The sequence below is a fragment of the Cuculus canorus genome, chromosome 10 (assembly GCF_017976375.1).
Source record: "Cuculus canorus isolate bCucCan1 chromosome 10, bCucCan1.pri, whole genome shotgun sequence".
Taxonomy (NCBI): domain Eukaryota; kingdom Metazoa; phylum Chordata; class Aves; order Cuculiformes; family Cuculidae; genus Cuculus; species Cuculus canorus.
The window spans coordinates 9,990,557-10,005,000 of NC_071410.1; the positions used below are offsets into that span (position 1 = coordinate 9,990,557).

At 59.5% G+C, this 14,444-nt stretch overlaps 2 protein-coding genes across 7 annotated transcripts in view; both read left to right on the plus strand.

Moving 5' to 3' along the window:
• Positions 1-10,629, plus strand: part of NLGN3 (neuroligin 3) — a 41,828-nt gene extending 31,199 nt beyond the window's left edge. For all 4 annotated transcript variants that reach the window (XM_054076052.1, XM_054076054.1, XM_054076053.1 and 1 more), the window contains 3 exons: positions 1,395-1,580; positions 6,645-7,434; positions 7,849-10,629. In XM_054076052.1, the coding sequence (XP_053932027.1) occupies positions 1,395-1,580; positions 6,645-7,434; positions 7,849-8,686 (1,814 nt within the window). In that variant the 3' untranslated portion in view covers positions 8,687-10,629. The remainder of the gene's footprint in view (positions 1-1,394; positions 1,581-6,644; positions 7,435-7,848) is intronic.
• Positions 10,630-14,109: 3,480 nt separating this feature from the next.
• GJB1 (gap junction protein beta 1) overlaps positions 14,110-14,444 on the plus strand; it is a 4,041-nt gene continuing 3,706 nt past the window's right edge. The window contains exon 1 of one of the 3 annotated variants that reach the window (XM_054075959.1): positions 14,110-14,183. The gene's annotated coding sequence lies outside the window, so the exon portion shown is untranslated. Of the gene's footprint in view, positions 14,184-14,228 lie in introns of those variants that run through there. The other 2 variants (XM_009571964.2, XM_054075958.1) reach the window with 2 other exon arrangements.

The following is a 14,444-nucleotide window of genomic DNA, read 5'->3' on the forward strand; positions in this document are numbered from 1 at the left end:
CCTCCTGAGAGGGCTCCGAGCAGTGAGCTGCCAGCGAGTACTGCCTGGCTGTCCCCGAGCACCCAGCAGCTCTCCCTCCCCAGGCATGGGCTGTCCCCAAGTCTGCTGAGCTGCCAGGGCCGCCGCAGCCACCCATCGCAGCCTGGCTGTGGAGTGGGTACTGAAGGGTGCTGGGTGCCACATAGAGGAGGTCAGCAGTCCCATTTTCATGAGTGCTGCTGACCTAGACCTAAAGAAAGAAAATAGGGACATGGGGTCAAAAGACAGTGCAGTCCTCTGCTTACTGGAGCAGAAACCCCCAGGGGCTGGGACACAGGAGATTCGCCTGAAGTATCACTGCTGCATCCCCTAGAAGCAAGGGATGTGGAGGTTTGGGGAGTGCTCCTTCCAACTGAGCTGCTGGCTGGGCTATCTCTCTTCTGAGCCATCCAGCCTGGCACAGTGCTCTCCCCAAGTATCTGGGCTCCCAGCTGGTACCTGGAGCGGCACAACCCTCTGACAGCCTTGGGACCCCATATTCTCTTGGGGCAGATGGCAGTTCCTTGGTAGAAAACAGGCTTTTCAGTAAAAACAAGCCTATTTACAACCTTTCGATATTAAAAAATCAGGCCTTTAAGATAGATATGTGCAAATTTAAGAGGTATAAGGCACAACTTGAAATAAGGCTTTCATGGTGCCATTGTCATCTCCATTGAAGTGCGGCAGCTCCCAGACAGAACACCTGCAGAGCCGAAGCAGCGCCAGTGCCACTCCCTCCCTGCTGAGGTTACCTGCCTGGATTTTACCTCAGACCATGGTTTTGGCTTTCTGCTTTGAGTTAAAGCTAATGAAACACTGATAGCTTATCTTGGGTGTTCCCTTTGCTATTGAACACATTTCTCAGCATCTTTCTCACTGAGAGCCTTTGTATTTTAAGCTGCAGTCAGTTCCTTTCTGCCCAGCCCACCTCCTTTCATTTATAGAGCCTCCTCTGGGCCATGCTGGTCCGTGGAAAGCATTGGTTGTGCACACACTCAGCCTGCTGGCAGCCACCAGTGCTATCTTGGCTTTTCTCAAAGCATGCATGAGATGTTTTGACCTGCTGTGAGCATGGGTGGTGGTATAGGTAGCTTAGATCTTCATTCCCATCAGCCTGTCACTGCTTGCAGTTGGCTGGAGAGGCTTCCCGGGACTGGCAGCTGTGCTTGCAGCCTTTCGCCCCTCTGCATGGTGCAGAGGGTGGCTGGAGCTCAGCGGTGTCCCTGCTCCAGCTTAGAGCTTGCAGGACTCTCTTGGTAGTGGATCTCATGGTGGGACAGGGTCTGATGGAAGCTCCCCTAGGCCTGGAGAAGGGAGGTGGGAGGTCAGGACACCCCTGCATCCTCATTCCTAACTGGGCTCCCCTTGGCCCGCAGGGTTCCTGAGCACGGGGGACCAGGCTGCCAAAGGCAATTACGGGCTGCTGGACCAGATACAGGCGCTGCGCTGGGTCAGTGAGAACATTGCCTTCTTTGGGGGAGATCCTTTGCGGATCACTGTCTTCGGCTCCGGCATTGGTGCCTCCTGCGTCAGCCTGCTCACTCTCTCCCACCACTCTGAAGGTAGGTGCCAGCTGTGCTGGAGGACGCTGTGGCTGTGAGCAAGCATCCTGCTGATGCTGACCCAGGGTAGGGAGCCCGCCCAGGTACTGCCAGCCAGCCTGGCAAACGCAGGGCTGCTTTTTAGTCACTGCTGAGAGCCTAACCAAGGGCTGGGAAGCAAATCCTTCTCCTCATGGGCAGGGAGAAGCCAGCAGCAGAGCACATAGGAGCCAGGGATGGAGCTGGTGCTCTCGGCATCTGGGGCTGCAGCCCAGGGCCAGCACATGGGTGTGGGGAAAGGTGAGGACCCCTCCTCCAGTGCCCTGCCCAGGCTTCTGGACTCACCCACGTGCAGGTGTGGAGGAAGCGTAAGGCATCATGCAGTTCAGAGGGATCACAGATCCCAGTGCTGGGAAAGGCATTCATTCTGGGTTAGAGCCCATTCCCGGGATGGATGGAGGGCCCCATCTTGTGAGACTGGGAGAGCTGGAAGCACTGCGATCAGCAAAACACAGGTAGAAGTGATATGATTGATATCTGTAAATATAGCAGAGTGTTTACTCTAGATAAAGAAAGGAATTATTTGCACTAAAAGATTGTGTTGGCATGAGTCAAATGCTTGTAAACCACCTGCAAAGGCATTTACATTGAGCATTGGTGGGGGGAAAAATAGCCACGGGAGTAAAGGTGTTCTCCATAAACTGCCTAAAGAAAATTGCTGGAGCTAAGCCTGAACTGGATGTGGTCTGCAGGGGACCAGCGTGCCAGGGACTTGGTCACAGGAGCTTTTTATATGAGGGTGCAGCTCTTTTCCAGCGCTGTGTCCCCGAGTGTGGTGCTGGGGAGAAGGAGACACATATGGACAGTGGACACCAGTGTGAGTCTGCACTTCAGAAAAACACACAGAATTGCACTTGAAACTGTCGCAAAGAGCTATAGCCCCCTCAACAGCCTCACAACCACACAGGAACGAAGGAGACATGCTGCCATGGCCCATGGCAGTATCCAGAGGAGCTCCAGAGCCTCCTGGGTGGTGGGATATCCCAAGTGGGCTCTGGAGCCCACCAGTGCCCCATGTTCCCTCTGTGCCAGAGCCTATGACACAGCCAGCACAAACCCACCCTGTTCAAAGTCTTTCTGCTCTAGGGGCAGCTGCTTCCACTGCTGGGCTCCCCTTGGTGCCCCAAGAACCATAGCTCTGGTGGATGCTCTGCCCCACAGACCTGACAATAGAGGCAGGTCTGGACCTGGTGGGCAGCTGCTTCCCAGAAGCTGACAGCTTGGGTGTTCCCACATTAGGTCCATGGTGGTCCCCAGACTTCCACGACTGTCCTGCAGCCTGCTGGCTCTGCTGTCACTGTCACTGGTGCCCTACCTTGTCTAAAGCAGTGAGAAACAAACAGGCAGGTAAATCTGATGTGATCCAAACGTGACAACGTGTATGGAGCTGTTGTTCCCTGCTCAGGACACATCTTTTCTGGATGAGCACCTTTCCCTGCTGCCTCAGGGCACTCGGGACACTTGTGCTCAGTCTGTGTTCTTGTATGAGTGCCCGGTGCCTGAAGTCAGCCCCTCTGTCATCCTGCTTCCCCCACGCCAGCTCCTAAGCAGGATGCTCCTGGAGCTGTTGCCCCATCTTCTTCAGGTGGCTTGGACGAATGTTAATGGATAGTAGACTACAATAAGCTCAAGAACATGGGAAATGTGAGTTATATCTATACAGCTGCTGCCAATGTTGCAATGCCAAAGCAGAGCAGGACTGGGGCTCCCTCATGGCTTTTGGGGCCCCTGGGGTAGAATTCCCAGCTACCCGGATCTGTGCGGGGCAGGCAGCAGCTTCCTAGCCCACAGGAGGAGATGCTTTTTGACAGCTAAAGCCAGAAGATGCTTTGCTTGTGTTAGACGGTAAATTGAGCAGTGTGTAGGCAAGGAGCACGGGTAGATCTTTGCAGACTCGTTTCTGGCAGGTCAGGGGATGCTCTGTGGCTGTGGGGACCCACGCAGGCCCTGGGGCTCTGCATGTCCTCCTGCCCGTGCACAGACACCCTGGGCAGCATGGGCGCAGGGGTGGGGAGTCTTTTACAGGCTGAAAGCTCCTGCAGGAAGAAAAATGTTTTTCTCTGCCCATACTGAGTGTGAAAGGCCAGAGAGGCAACGCTGGGTGTAATGCATTCACAACGCTTCTTAGGGTGCTCCTGTCCATCATAGGAGTGCCTGGGAGGAAGATGGGGATCACAGGAAGGTGATCTTGGTCCAGGAGTCTCCTCTCTGGGTTACGGTGCTTCTGGCAGGGCAGACCCAAGGTTGCAGACTGGTTTTCATGGTGAGATGGTGACACCTCTTTGGAAGCAAGGCTGTGTGCTTGGCTGCTCAGGTGGCCCCAGATGGGCCTGGGATGGAGGGAGCAGCACAGAGAGAGTGGACTGGAGGGGATGCTCCTCAAATTTCCAGCCATGAAAAGTACTGTTGTGCCAGTATAGCATGTTTGAGGTGACACTAGCTTTTCTGCCACTCAACCCTGCACCTGCCTGCCATATCCCTTGTTGCCTCATCCAGTCCCAATGCCTGTAATGTGATATGATCCCCCTGCACCACAGCAGTGTCGGCACCCTCGCTGCTATGGCAGAGGAGCTGATGTGGGAGGGAAGCACTCGGTGCTGCAGCCAGGGTCACATCAAAGCAAATGGCCATAAAATGACCTGCGTCGGAGCACCCTTCTCCCCAGGGATGAGGCAACCGACTCTGGAGCACAGCGGGGGAGCTGCTTTAAGATGCAGCCTGCAGACCAGGCGGGTTTGTTTTTATCGCATCAAAATAAAACTCATAGTGATCAAGTGCTATTAATGAAGCTGCTAATTTGTGCTTGCTCTGCCAGGCGCTGTGAGAGGCAGACACTGGAGGCTGGTGCAGAGCACGCTATGTCTGGCTGCCGTGGAGACCCATGGCTCCCCTGCCAGCCTCAGCCCTTGTAGGCAGGTGGATTCCTCGCCAAGGACTAAAGTGCTGCTTCCCTCCGCAGCCAGCCATGCCAGGGCATAAGCAGTTGCTGCCAGGCGAATTTCTTGTGCTTCTTTTGCCCCATCCCCTGCTCTGTGGTGGCTGCTGCCCTTCACTGCCAGCTCCAGGGATGCTCAGACCTCAGCTGGACAAGATACCTAGCACCTCGCTTTGAGCAAAACACAGCCCAGACAACCTCGGAGGTGTTTCCAGTTTCAGCTACAGTGCAAAGCAAAGGGCAAACCAGGAGCTGGTGGCAGCCTGCAGCACTGAGCACCCTTCTGTAGAGCCTTGGTCCCACCACTTGGCTCCACTGTGCCGTGGCAGCCAGCTCTGCAGGATACAGGCTGCATCGAGAGGGACTCCACAGAGGGGAACAGGCAGGGAAGGCAGAGCTGCATCTTTCTGCCTGGGTCCCAGTAGACTGGAGGACATTGGGGTGAGCTTCAGGGTGGTGATAGTGGTGCTTGTCGTGTCTCAGACGGAGGGAGAGGATGTGCCAAGTCTGGGCTCTTGCAGCCTCCTGGGTCCTCCTGTGTCAGGACACAGCCGTGCAGAGACACAGCAAAGGGGTTTGATCAGGGACCTGACCAGCTGTTGGTGACGCCAGCTGCTGGTGATTCCCCAGGCATGGATGGGCAGGGGGAAAGCCTGCCTGGTGGGTCTATCTGGGAAGTGATACTGCTGGTAGGGAGTGATAGTTGCTGCTGGGACAGCATTCCCTGGGAGTCAGGAAACCCCCATCCTGACTCTTTGTCATGTGGATGATGGCGCAGATCAACCAAGCCCATGGCCAGTCTCCAGCCCGTAGGCTGGGTACAGCTTTCTAGGGCACCGGGAGGTGACAAACAGAGCTTGTGACTTGTCTTTGTCCCAGCGCATGGGACTGTACGTCAGGTACTTGGCAGAGTGAGGACTGTGCGTGCAGACAAGAGCTATGGACATGGTGGCTGAGAGCCAGGAGCCTCCAAACGCTTCTGCTGCAGGCAGGTGCATACTCCCTTGCAGAATGGCATGGCCTTGGTTGCACAGGGGGTCTCGCACAGGCCTTCTGCATTTCAGAGGGCCAGGAGAAACCGTGTGGCCACCACACCGCTGTGCCAGCACCAATCAGGGACCACTTGAGACAATCCCTCGCAACAAGCAAGTGATGGGGTCCAGCAAGGGCACAGGCAGCACTTGGGGTGCAGGAGAAGGCTGGCTGGAGAGCAGGGACCCCAGGGTGCACCTAAGCCTGGCTGCCTTTCACCGCCCCGGAGGCTCTGCTTCCTTGCTGCCCTTTGTATTCTGAGCACAAGCGCCATTGACATGGGGCTGGAGCGCAGCCATGCATTCCTCCGCCTGGGCCAGGGCCTTTGTGGCCCCGTTTTCCAGGGCGAAAGTCCACTCCCTCTGTGTTCCCAGTGGCAGAAAGGCCCTCTTTGTGCATCTGGCAGCATGCTCCTGCGGGGCCGGATTGGCACCGAGCAGCCCCAGCTGGGCAGGAAGCAGCAGGGAGGGGGACGAGGGGGACCCTGACAAAGCGATGGGGTGGGACATTGGGACATGCAGGGTTAAGTGTCTCTGAGCAGGCATTAACCCTCCCACTGCTGCCAGCCTGCAGCCTGGCTGCTTGGTGAAGCCAGTGCCACTCTGGGCTGGAGGATGGTGCTGAGCTGGGAGCAGCATGTGCACCTCGGGGCTCAGGCAACACGTCCTTGGGGTGGCTGGGACACTGTGGGCTGCTCAGCAGGGCCAGGCTGTGATGCAACCACGGCCCCTCTCCTCCATACGCTGGGACAGAGGGATGCCAGGCCATCCCTTGCAATGGGATCCTCAAGAAGCGCAGCAGCCCTTGGTTCCTGCCGGGAGCACCCACTGCATGCGCAGCTGTCACCCTGCCACCCTCGTGGTGGCCCTAAGATGGGCCCCCATGTGAGCCTGATTGAATGGGCAGCACAACCTGGGTCAAGGCCCGACATGGTCTGGAGCACTGGGTTCCAAGGGCCTATATGCTTTCTCCATGCTGCCTCCTGCACTGCAGCGCTAGGGTGTTGGAATGGCACTCACCCAGCTGTGAGCTTCCTCTGCTTCTTGCCTGTCTTCCAGGTCTCTTCCAGAGAGCCATCATCCAAAGTGGCTCTGCACTCTCCAGCTGGGCAGTGAACTATCAGCCTGTGAAGTACACCAGCATGTTGGCTGACAAGGTGGGCTGCAATGTGCTGGACACAGTGGACATGGTAGACTGCCTGCGGCAGAAAAGTGCCAAGGAGCTGGTGGAGCAAGACATCCAGCCTGCTCGCTACCACGTGGCCTTTGGGCCAGTCATTGATGGGGATGTGATTCCAGATGACCCGGAGATCCTGATGGAGCAGGGCGAGTTCCTCAACTATGATATCATGTTGGGGGTCAACCAGGGCGAGGGACTGAAGTTCGTGGAGGGCGTGGTGGACCCTGAGGATGGCGTCTCGGGCAGTGACTTTGATTACTCGGTCTCCAACTTTGTAGATAACCTGTACGGCTACCCCGAGGGCAAAGACACCTTGCGGGAGACCATCAAGTTCATGTACACGGACTGGGCTGACAGGGACAACCCCGAGACACGTCGCAAGACTCTGGTGGCCCTCTTTACTGACCACCAGTGGGTAGAGCCATCAGTGGTGACAGCTGACCTCCATGCCCGCTATGGCTCTCCCACCTACTTCTACGCCTTCTACCACCACTGCCAGAGCCTGATGAAGCCTGCGTGGTCTGATGCAGCCCACGGGGATGAGGTGCCTTATGTGTTCGGGATACCCATGATTGGCCCCACAGACCTCTTTCCCTGCAACTTCTCCAAGAATGATGTCATGCTCAGTGCTGTGGTGATGACCTACTGGACCAACTTTGCCAAGACAGGGTGAGTAGGGATGGTTGCTGTGCCTGGGGGGTCTGCACTCACTGGGACCATGCTTTGGTGGTGGTGGTGTCATACCTGGTGTGGGATGCTGAGCTCCTATGCCCAGAGGTCTGTGTGCTGCACCTTCATTGGGGTCAGGGCCTTGACCATACAGTGAGAAGCTGAGCATCTACGAGCCCTCAGGACAGGACCTAGCTAAGCGCAGGGGAGGTCGATTGGGGCCAGTTATTGTGGGTGAGACTTAACGAAGGGTTGGGGTGCTGCCTAGCCATGTAGGACTTTCCACCAGCCCACCCAGTGCCAGGTGACCTGTCAACGGTTCCCCCAGCCTCCGTCTCTGCATCTGTCTCTCTCTTCTTGTCTCTCTGGCCCAGCTTTTCCCAGCGCTACCTCTGTTTTGCCTGTGTTTCACAGGGATCCCAACAAGCCTGTCCCCCAGGACACCAAGTTCATCCACACCAAGGCCAACCGGTTTGAGGAGGTGGCCTGGTCCAAGTACAACCCCCGTGACCAGCTGTATCTGCACATTGGGCTGAAGCCACGAGTACGCGACCACTACCGTGCCACCAAAGTGGCTTTCTGGAAGCATCTAGTCCCCCACCTGTACAACCTGCATGATATGTTCCACTACACCTCCACCACCACTAAAGTGCCCCCGCCTGATACCACGCAGAACTCCCACATCACACGCCGTCCCAACGGCAAGATTTGGACCACCAAGCGCCCGGCTATCTCACCTGCCTACAACAGCGAGAATGGTAAGGAGAAGTGGAGCCCAGAGCAGGAGGCGGGCACCCTGCTTGAGAGCCCCCGTGACTACTCCACTGAGCTGAGTGTCACCATCGCCGTGGGTGCTTCCCTCCTCTTCCTCAATGTGCTGGCCTTCGCTGCTCTCTACTATCGCAAGGACAAGCGCCGGCAGGACACACACCGGCAGCCTAGCCCCCAGCGTGGCGCTGCCAACGACATCACCCACGCGCCTGATGAGGAGATGCCCTCCTTGCAGGTGAGCCAGGGGCACCACGAGTGCGAGGCTGTGCCGCCCCACGACGCCCTGCGCCTGGCCGCTCTGCCCGACTACACCCTCACCTTGCGCCGTTCTCCAGATGACATCCCGCTCATGACCCCCAACACCATCACCATGATCCCCAACTCGCTGGTGGGGCTGCAGACCCTGCACCCCTACAACACCTTCACTGCTGGCTTCAACAGCACGGGGCTCCCGCACTCACACTCCACCACCAGGGTATAGCTGTCCGCTGCTGGCGCACACGCATGCACGCACGCACACGCACGCAGCAGACACTGGCAGAGGGACCGACGGGGCTGGCAGAGCCCCCAGACGGAAGGGCAGCGCCCATGGACGGTACGGCACTGAGCCCGGAGACCTGCGGGGTCCCCACACAGCCAGATGCCCCGCTCTCCTCTCAGCGCTTTCTTTCATTCCTGTCTAACTTTTGAGAAGTGCTTTGACTCTCCCGGCTCCCGGCCAGAGGGCCCTGTGGGTCGCCCCGGGATGCCGGTGGGGTGCAGGGAGGACACGGCGTAGTCCCTGTGCCCACGCACCGGCACAGGTGGGCAGGAGGGACCCCACTGGGAGTGACCACAGGGCTCCCCACACCCGGGCTGGGTCTCCCTCCAGGGCAATTGCATCCCCAGCACTCTGCCCACCGAGCACCCCAGGACTGACAAGGATTGGGACCAGGCATCCCTCGCAGCTGGTGCCCAGGCATCCCCAGGTGGCTTGGCATCCCGAGTGCCCTGGAAAAGGCTCCTTCACTGTGTCGAGAAGTGGCCTTGGGCCATGGTGCTATAGGCAGAGGAAGCGGGCAGGGTCCGGGGACCCGGCCTCATGCTGGGTACAGGTTCTGGGGCCAGTGCTGGGGCTTGGGGACCCCAGGGACCCTGGGAGTGACGCCCTGGCCTGGAGACTTGGCACCTCTGCCCCTCTTTGCGCTGCAGAGAATCTCTTTTGTGTCAGTCGTTTCTCTTTGCAGAGACGTTTTTTAAGCAGATCTTTAGTTCTTTACACACTAACGGAGTCGCCGCGTTTTGTCCTTTGTAAAGATTTTAAAACCAAGTGTTCTTGATATAAAATAAAAAGCCAGTTAGAAGCCAGCGTGTGCGCGCGGTGCCGGCCCCCGTGGCCCCCACCTGCCGCGGGCAGGCACCAGGCAGGGCACTGCCTCCTGTGCCGTGGGGCCGCGCTCTTTTGTATTTTTGATATTCTCCCTCCTCTGTCGCCTGTGCCCACTATCTCAGCCAAATAGCCTACCTGATGGCCTGCCCGCGAGCACCCCGCGCCCCAGCCCACGCCACTGCTACCAACAACCAGTGCCACCCACTGCCCTGTGCGGGCATCACCCGCTGTGAGCACCGTCCATCCACCCCATCAACCCAGGGCAGCCCCCTGGCACCGTGTCCCGGTGGTCCCCACCCTGCCCTGCTCCCCCAGAAGCATCCCACCTCCCTTCACCACTGCCCCAGGGTCACCTTGTGCCCTCCCTGCCTGCGTCACTGCCCGAAAAAGCAGAGCCAACATGTGGGCAGGAACAGGGTGAGCCATGTGCTGACAGCGACTCTGCCTTCCACCTTGCTCCCACTGGGCCCTTTCCTCATCGCGGGGTGACCCCGGTTCTGGGATCCAGGGCGTGCAGCTGGGATAGATCCCTCGGCCAATGCTGCTTGAGCGGGGCCGCTCAGGTGATGCAGCCAGCATGGGCTGGGAGCACCCGTCCTAAGTCTGGAGCACCCACTGGGCTGGTGGTGGCCACCGGACCACACTCCGTTGCTGGTGGCGGGGCTCAAGGCAAGGGGCTTTGGTGCAGCTGGGTGTGGAGAAGGAGCTGCCGGGGAGCCCACATGGGGCACTCCAGTCTAAGCCCCCCATGGTGGGTGCTGGCACCTGGGGCCTGGGGAGGCAGGGGGAAAGGACAAGTCCTTGAGGGGACACTGTATCCTCTACCCCCGTGCAAGACGGTCCGGCTGGCAGACGCTGCCCGCACTGGCAGCCGTGACGCACCGGTGCCGGCTGGCCCTACTGCCTGGGGTCAGCGCACCCCCAGCCCTGCACCCCGCCCCAGCCCCTACCCCCGGGCAGGGCTGAGGGTGAGGATGCTCGTTGGAGAATGTATTTATACCCTGTCACCCGCGCAGAGTAACAAATTACAAATAAAACAGAAGTGATATTTTTAATAGCGGTGTGTCTTGCCTCTTCTTGGAGTGTGTAAGAGGCTGGGGGCCCTTGGGCTGGGTGGGGTGCCCTGTGCTGGCTCAGAGCCACCCTGGCTGTGGCGTGCCTGGTGGCAGAGGGTCCCAATGGTCCCCATGACCCTGGCACCCACACTGCAGCGGCAGCAGGAGAACTGCAATGTCACCCCACCAGGCTGGGGTGCTGGACCCCCAGCACAGCACACATATAAGCCAGCACCACGGACCCCAGGATTGCCAGCGCTGGGTGCCAAACCGGGGGGTGTCTGTCTGTCCCCAGCCCTGCTGTCCCTGCCTCCCCCAGCACTTGGGACCCCATGTAGGAGCTCACTTGCCCCACAGCCACCTCCCACCGAGCTCCCCCTCTCCCCTCACCGTCTTTCCCATCCCAGCTCCCCTCCCCCTGCTTGCCAACAAGAAAAGCTGCTGGTTTCATTTCTTTTTAATGTAATTTCAACTGGAGTTGCCATGGAAACCAGGCGAGGGGCCTGAATCGCCTCCAGGCAGCATGCAGGGAGAGCCAGGACCGAGGCCCCGAGCCAGGGGCCAGGGGGGCGGGTGGGGGGCAGGCGGGGGGCTGCATGGGGGGCTCTGCCTTGCTCTCCCGGGGGCCCCTTGCAGCTGCAGTCCCACTGGCACATGGCATCCTCTGCTCAGCATCGTGCTTCAGCCTCTGCACCAGACCCCCGTGGTCCCCAGCACTGCCCAGTGTGGGGGTCCTGCAGCCCCACCAGCCTGAGCCCTGTGTCCGGGAGCTGCAGCACATGGCAGGCAGCATGGGCATGGCTTGAGGGGGCAGCCTGGGATGCCAGCCAGCCCCTTGCCACGGGACAGATGGAGAGGGACACAGGGTACCTTCCCCTGGGCTTTTTGATGGGCAGAGGTGCTCCCTGCGGGCTCAGCTCTCTGGGCAGGGAGGTGGCTGCCCACCCTAAACCCTGACTCGCAACCCCATCCAGCGCTGCCCCGACTGCTGGCCCCTCTGGTGCAACTCACTCAGCAGCACCAGGACCACAGCCTCAGGACGTTCTCTCACAGGTGCTGGGTGCCCCCGTTTAGCGACTGGCTGCAAGAGAAACCAAGATTAAAAACCGCACATCAGGCCACAGGGCTGGGTTTCCATGGAAATGCCAGTGCTCCGCAGCACAGCTCCAACAGCAGCTGCCTTGCTGCAGTGCGAGCAGCAGGGCCAGCCCTGCCTGGCCGCCAGTGGCCCAGCCCAGTGACACCAGCATCGGTGCCAGCTGCCCACGCTGTGGTGCCTAATGCCCTCTTGGAGGGGAGATGCCTTTCTGCCCCAGAACAGGGGCTTGCCTTGCCCTTCTGTCCTCACCTCTCCTCCTTGCATGGCCTCTGCTGCCTGCTGTCCTCATGTGCCGGCATGGTCACCGCAGCAAAGACCCCAAGGGCAAGCTGGTGACAGATGACACGTTGCTATTATGGTACTGCCTTTGCAAAACTCCTAAGCCTGCCATCTATCCAGGGTGTCCTTGACCACCAGGAGTGTTTCTTCGGAGAGACCTGGCAAAGCCCAGGGGATGCTGTACCCCAGAGTGTATGTGCAGTTAACACCTGTGCGATGATTGTGGGACATTCTCATCTTCAGGGGACATGTTTAGGCTGCTGGCAAAGAGAACCGTATGGAAACTGAACTGCACAGGTGTCGCTGGCATAGGGAGGGGATAAGGGACCTGTGCCTGGCCCCTGCCTTCTCTAGGAGCCACTGCCAGAAAGGCAGGATGCCATTCCTCACGGCAGCATCGCCAGGACAGCGTATTGGTCTTCATCCCCCCATCCCTGATGCACTCAGGATGGAGGGCAGCAGATCTGCAGGCGGGCAGGACAAGCTGTTACGCTGCGCACTGCAATCCCCTCTGTCCCATGCTGCAGTGGCACAAAGGATTTCTGTACTCACCCGCTGCCAATGCCCTTCCCGGCAGAGCTGACTCAAACCAGAGGGTTTCGTCTCTCTGGGGGCAGCAGCCTGAATCCAAGGATGCCTGTGCTGCCCTCAGCCCAAGCCTGGAAGCCCAGCAGCGAGGCTGAGCCACGGATTGGGTCACCCGTGCCAGGGGCAGGATGGCAGAGGGAAGGGGGCTCTGAGTATCTGCTCCGCAGCATCCTTTCACCCTGGCAGCAGAGGGGTTTCAGTGATGTCTGGAGCTCGATTTCCTCTATCCTACGGATGCAGACTGCTGTTCTAGGAGACCTCTGACCCCAGTAAGGTGCCAGCAGTGGCGTCACCCCCATCCCACCATCCGGATGCCGCCTTCACCCTGCCCATCTCATCAGCCTGTCTGCGTTCGATGTGCCCACGTCCTTGAGCCCTTTGCCGCAACTTCAGGCACCAAATTAACCTCATGACTAACGTCATTAACAGAGGGCCCGTTTCTGGCCCACGTGGTGGGGGACGGGGCAGTCCTGGGAGCGCTGGAGGCAGCAGCGGCTTCGCGTCCTGACCTCGTGGCTTTTGCAGGGGACGGCAGGCAGAGGCACAGCCACCCTCCCCGTGAGAACACCGCTGTGGCACCGGGCTGGACAGCAACGTCCTGGTTCCTCCTCCCTCTTTCCTGTGTTTTTGTCTCTTATTTTCGCTATATTTTGGGGCATTTCCCCCGCGCTGAGCTCCCCCGCTCCGGCGCGCCCCGGCCCGGCTCCGCAGCGCCCCCTGCTGCCGACAACGGGGACCCCAGCCTGGCTCAAGGGATCCCCACTGCCCCCCAAGCCTGGCTCCTGCAGCCCCCCGCAACATTGCCCCCCAACTTAGCCCAGCCCGCAAATCCTCCAGTGCCCACCAGTCTGCCGCCCCGGGGCTGCCTGGTGCTCCCCACACATTCTCCCCACTCCCCCATACTGCCCAGTGCCCCCCACTCAGTCTACCTGAGTACTACTCAGCACCCCCTACCCAGTCTGAACCCCCATACTGCCAAGTGTTCCTCACCCAGTTTGCTCCCCTTCCCCCCCCAATACTTCCCAGTGCCCCCATCTCCCCCAGTTTGCCCACCCCCCCATACTGCCCAGTGCCTCACACCCAGTCTGACCCCCCAGCACTGCCCAGTGCCCCCTACTAGTCTGACCTCCCCACAATGCCCAGTTCCCCCCACCCAGTTTCCTCCCTTTCCCCAAAAACTATCTGGTGGCCACCCCACCAGTTTGCCCACTACTCCATACTGCCCAGTGCCCCCCACCCAGTCTGACCCCCCCATAACGCCCGGTGCCCCCCGCCCAACACTCCCAGCCCCTCGCTGCCCCCTGCTATGGGGGGACCCTGCCGCCCCACGGTGCCACCTTTGTCCGCATGGGGGGACTGTGGGATGGGGAGTGGGGTCCCACAGCCCCTGCGGGACCTTCAAGTGTGGGGCAGGGTCACCAGGTCCAGGCAGGCTGCGGGGCTGCACAGAGTGCCGCACGGTGGGACCTTGGAGCTGGGTTAATAGTTGACAGGCTGTTTGCCTTTTTCCAGCTGCACTTTTACACATTAAATCGAAGTGTTTGTGGCTCTCAAGGCACCAGCGGGCAGCCTGCAGCAGCAGATCGAGGTGCTGGGGGTGCTGGGGGCGCCCAGAGGCATCCCCCGGGGTGGAGAGTGGAGCCCTGCCATGGTGCAGGTGCCCAGCTTGCATGGGATGTGGCAGGGAGGATGCCCACAGCAGTAGAGCGTGGCCAGAGGGACAACAGAGCTCCCACGGGAACCACCCGGGGGACAGTCGGTGCTGTGGTGGCCTCTGGTTCTCGGGGGATGCTCAGCGGCGGCTGTGGGTGCCAGTGGGTGCCTCGATGTTGAGAGAGTGGGTTGGACA